Source organism: Galeopterus variegatus, unplaced genomic scaffold (genome assembly GCF_000696425.1).
Source record: "Galeopterus variegatus unplaced genomic scaffold, G_variegatus-3.0.2 Scaffold3618, whole genome shotgun sequence".
In the NCBI taxonomy this organism is placed as follows: Eukaryota; Metazoa; Chordata; class Mammalia; order Dermoptera; family Cynocephalidae; genus Galeopterus; species Galeopterus variegatus.
The window spans coordinates 31,443-37,014 of NW_007729729.1; the positions used below are offsets into that span (position 1 = coordinate 31,443).

Genomic DNA, 5,572 nt, shown 5'->3' on the forward strand with positions numbered 1-5,572 from the left:
CTCCTGGACAGTTAGAATCTTCTTGCTTCCATCTTGCACAACACCACTATAGAAAAATCTTTCTCAGCTGGCTGGTTAGCTCAGATGGTCAGAGCCTGGCACTGATTACACCTAGGTCTTCAGAGTTCAGTCCCTACACCAGCTAGCAAAAAATGAAAAACAATCTGAAAAATTTTTCTTAAACCACTCACATTCACTGTATCATTCATTGACCTAGAGCCTAATGGTCTACGTCTGGACCTAGAGCCTCCTGGCCCCAAGCAACCTTTCCTGCCTCATCTTCTACTGTTTTCCTCATAAACCATTGCTCCAGCTAAGTGTGTCTATTTTTCACCAGACTCCCCTTACCCCACCCCAATAAAAAATAACCTAGAAATTTTTTTTTATATCTTTCTTTTCCTCATGTTGTATCATCTTCCTGAAGCATATTCTACCTGTGAAAATCCTAAGACACTCTATTTCCTTATTGAAATTCTACCTCCACTGTGAAGCATTTTCATTGGTGTCGTTGTGTGATCTATCCCTATCTGCACTTATTCCCTGATCTTCATTTACAGTATTTTGTACAAATTCCTTTTTGTACCATATTAGACTGTAAGCTCCTAGAGGGCAGGGCCTGTGTCCTATGGATCTGTGTCTGCATAGTGTCTAGCACTTACTTATCTGAGCCCCTCAATAAAATTCTTTTGAATGAATGAAAGAGTATTGTAAGTGTCTTTTAGAAGTGATTAGATATATAATAGGCTATGTAGTAAGGAGATCGGGAATTAAAAGTAAAAGATTAATGAGTATTGTGAAGTTGTGAAATCAAATGGAATAATTTCAATAGCCATGTCAACATATCAGAGCTGAGAAGAGAGAGGCCTCTGAATGATGGCCCAGTTATTCCTTAGCCTGAACTTAGGATGTCTTTTTTAAAAGCACATGTTTTATCAACTACATTAGCATTTTATTTTTGAGAGGAAGCCCTTTTAAATTGAGGACTGAGGATTGAATTTTTATTAAAATTGTTTTTTTTCCCATATGATTTCACAGAACTGTAGCTAAATTAGTATCAATGAGACCAACCATTAATAATTTGAAGTCCAATCTAGTGTGAGATTCTGTTGTGACAACAGGCAGGATTAATGCCTGTGTTGAAAGCAACTGTAGGTCAGGTTGTGTGTGGCAAATAAGTGCTCCTCCCCCAATAAGTGCTCTACCAAAATAATAACAACTTGCAGAACACTTTACAATTTAAAAGGGGCTTTCCATACTTGATCTTTTTATAAACTCTGTGAAATAGGTGTTATTAGTATCTGCATTTTCTATTTGAAGAAAATGAGACTCAAAGTCACACAGCTGAATCGTCTGATTTCAAAGCCCGTGCACTCTCTACCACTCCATTTTCACATAAGAGATCTGGATTTGACTCTCAGTGTTGCCACTTGGTTGCTGGGTAACCTTAGGGAAGCTGCATAACCTTTCTTCATCTTATTTTATCTTTTAAATGGTGATTATACAAGTTCTACCTCCTTAGAAGGCCTTGTGAAGATTAAATGTGATAAAGTGAATAAAATGCCCAACAGATAGCAGGTGCTCAATATGTATCCACTTCCTTTTTTCCTCGACAGCAGCATATTTTAAAAGACTGAACAAATCTCTGGGGTCTCCTCTGAAGTGCTCTGGGGGATTCACCAATGCACAGTCCCTGAGACTAACTACCTGCCAAGTTCAGGCACATTGTCCTTCACTTGGTTAGGGCTGTATCACTTGGTTAGGGTGGTATCTTGGGAAAGCCTGGAGTTACTCGGCACATGCATTGAGCACCTCCTTGTGGGCCAGAAATTGTGAGATACAATTATACCTATTCCCAAAGAACCTAGGTCTTCTAGGGGAGATGAGACATTGACTTGCGGAAAGTTAACTAGAAATTCAGATAATGGAAGAGAAGGGCCAAAGAAATGATGTGGATGATACTTTGATCATTGGTCTATACCCTGTCTTAGTCTAGAAAGGATCAACAGAAGCTGTGCAGCTTGATAGCCTCAGGAGTTTCATGGCCTCCTAGCCAGCCCCCCTACCTGTGGTCCTGGATGTACCCATCCATCCACCACACTGCCACCCAAATGCATTTTCTAACAAGTAAATTTGATCATGTCACTTGTCTGCTCGAGACCCTTCTAGGTTCCTGTTGAGTTCAGGGTAAAGTTAAAAACCACTTGGATTGGTATTCAAGGCCTCTTCAAATGTGACTCCTGCTCATCACTCCAGCCTTATCTCCTGACATTCCCCAAGATGCATCCTGTGGTTTGGCCCACCCATGCCTTCCAAATGCCACATGCCTTTCTCCATGTCTATCATCTGTCACCTGGCTAGTGCCTCACCCCCCTTTCTGATTTACTAGGCAGGTAGCACTGGCTTACTCCTTGCACTATTTCCTATCCCTCTCCTGTGGTCTGGTAGCAGCTTCCCTCCTTGTACCAGCTGAACTCTAAAGTAATTGTTGGTTTGCTTATCTGCCTGTCCCATACTCCTGGACAGCCCATGAGCAACTTTAGCACAGAAATCGTGTTTTATCCCACGCTGTCTCCTCAACATCTGGTGTAATGCCGGACACTGCAGAGGCACGTAATGTGAGAATGTTAAGAGGAGGGAGAGATCATTGTACACTGATACAGTCAAAGAAAGCTTCAGGGGCAAGTGGGACTTGAGCAGAACCCTGAAGAAATGATTACTGTGAAATGTACATATCACTTGAAGTTGTTCCTGCTTTTATCGCATTAACCTAGTTCATTCTCTTTCATATTTCCTTAAAGGTTTTCACCCTCTTCTTTCAAAAATAGTCATACTTTTCCATCTGAACTCCTGCAGTTGTGTTCTGAGTTCATGTTTTACTGTTTCCCCCTCTTCCTTTTACCAGTACTTTGACCTCTGTGAAGTCACTGTTCCTCTGTGAGCCTCGTGTCCTCACGCATAAGAAGGAGAAAAGTTGGAATCCCAACAAGTGTCTCTCTTTTCAGTCTGCTTTCCCTTCTGGGTTATCTCATTGTGCTCATGATTCCAGCGACCACTTCCTCACCAGTCACACCATATTTTTACCACCAGTCTGAACCTCCCTCTGGACCCCAGACCCCCTTTTTCAGCCACCTGCTTGTCTTCTTCAGCACCTCACATTCAACATATCCACATTGAACTCAATCTTCACCCAAGGCTGGTCGTCTTCCAGGCATCACTGTCTGGCAATACCACTGCCTCCGTCCAGTTATGCGAGCCAGAAGTCTATGCATCCTCCTGGACACCTCTGCCCCTCACTACCGGAGATTTCCTGTGGCTTTCATGTCCTGAACTTCTCTCAGTTTGCCGCCTTTGCATTTCTTCTGCCCCACTCTTAGCTACCATCTTTCGATTGCTTTACTGCAGTAGCTTCCTAATGGATCTCCTCTGGCCTCCCTCCAATCCACCTCCACATCTGAAGCAATCATTGTGAAAGCAGATCTGATCATGTCACTCCCCAAATGAAACATCTGAATGTCTTCTTCCATGTGCTCTAATCTAAGAATAAGAACTGAGTTTTTTCATATGGCATACAAGACTCTATATGGCCTGGCTCCTGTGCAGAGCCAGCCCCAAGTCATTCTGTGTTCCCTGCCACAGGGCATCTGCACACGCCATTTGCCTGGAAAACCCTTCTCCCTCCTTTCTCCTCTTCTCCCTCTTCCCTCCCTCCACCCCTGCCCCCAGTGCACACCTCCCCTTTGCCCTGTGAAGTGCTCACTCTTTCTTGAAATTTAAACTTAATTGTTATTTCCTCAAAGAAACCTTCCCTGACCTCTGTAGAAAGGCTTATTCCTCCTGTTACAGGCTCTCATAGCACCTTGTATCCCTTCTTTGTAATATTTAGCACAATTGTAATTTTATATTTTCTTGGATGATCTTTAATATCCTTTTCTCCCATTTAAATGTAATCTCCATCAGGGCAGGTACCCTATCTTTGATTTCCCACCATCTCACCTGCATTCCATAGTATCGTGCCTGGTGTGTAAAATAGGATGAAAGAATGAATTCATGCATTAATGAGTTGTTGTGAGGACTGGAGATCACATATGGGAAGCACCTGGGTCAATGCCTGATGCACAGTAGGCCTTCAGGAAGTAGTAGGTAGCTCTTAGTGTGAAACATTATAACTGTTCTCTTTAATGTGAGCATTCTGCTGATTATAGGTTTACAAAGGCTTCCCAAAATTGCCTGTACACCTGGCATCTGTGTCTAGTGAGTCCCAAAGTGGTTAATGGTCTGACAGGAGACAGAATATGGAGAAAGTCTGTGACCCACAAGGGGAAATTTAGAGCAGTGGTTCTTAATTTGGGGTGGGGGTGGTGAAAACCTCTGAGAATTTGGTGGAAGCGATGGAGCCTCGCCCTAGAAAAATACACACATCTGTGCATGATTGTAATCTAATTTCAGGGATCCACTGAGCACTGGACCCATTCATGGATCCTCTTTGAGTCCTTGGCTTAGAGGAAGATGAAGGGAAAGATGGGAGTTAGCCTGCCTGGGAGTGAGCCTGTGGTATTGACGAGCCCAGGAGGGGAATGGGCCCTCTCTGTTCCAAGTCAGAGTGGGACCTTTGCATCCGGAGGTATTCTTCACTCGTGTGTGGAACCTTGGCTGGCTGTGAATGGGTACCTGCCCCTGAACAGGACACACTGCCAACCACCAGCTGCTGTGGCTACCCCAGTCTGAATTCTGACCATGTGCCCCGCTCAGAGCTAGTCACTCACGTGTGTTATCACTAACCCTTACAAGAACCTGCAAAGTAAGTAGTGTTGTCTCCATTTTACAGATGAGGAGAATGGAAAACTGGTTAAGGAATGGAAGCCCCTTCACATGTGAATTATCGTACCTCCCACAGTCAGAGTGCTTCCTATAATGGAAAAACCAGCAGCCACTTTTTCTCCTTAGCTCCCAGCATGTTGTGGTCGAGTAGGAAGGCCAGATTTCAGGGCCCAACTGACACTTAATGAGCCAACCCCTCTGAGCCTCAATTTCCTCATCATACACAAGCGAACTGTAGACATCCCCTTCCTCGTAGGTGGCTGTGAGAGTTAAGGGATGATTGATATAAACAGGCTTCATTAAGTTTTACTCACATGTTATAATTGTTCCCACTGTATTTTTTTTAGAATGTTAGTCAGTTTTCATTTTCAAAGGAAAGCTTTCTTTGGGTTAACCTCAGTCTCCAGCTCTTCCATAAAAATGAAATTTTGAGGCCCTGAGTCATGCAGCTGACTCTGCCTTTACCAAAGAAGGGCAAACTTCCTTGCCTTTTTGGTTTTCAAAAAACTGAAGGAATTAGGAGTGGTCCACCTGCAAGAGAAGCAGAAACCCTCCTGAAATTGGCAGAGTTACTTTACTGCCTTTACCAAAGAAGGGCAAACTTCCTTGCCTTTTTGGTTTTCAAAAAACTGAAGGAATCAGGAGTGGTCCACCTGCAAGAGAAGCAGAAACCCTCCTGAAATTGGCAGAGTTACTTTATTTATTTATTTATTTATTTTTTTCCTTTTTGTCTTTTTTACTGACCGGTAACGGG

General features: G+C 43.3%; 1 protein-coding gene across 1 annotated transcript in view; it reads left to right on the top strand.

Annotated features, from left to right (window-relative positions):
* The window catches only part of ATG7 (autophagy related 7), a 174,241-nt gene that overhangs the window by 15,040 nt on the left and 153,629 nt on the right, over positions 1-5,572 (top strand). Inside the window, exon 6 of the mRNA XM_008585559.1 lies at positions 2,903-3,086. Within this exon, the coding sequence (XP_008583781.1) occupies positions 2,903-3,086 (184 nt within the window). The remainder of the gene's footprint in view (positions 1-2,902; positions 3,087-5,572) is intronic.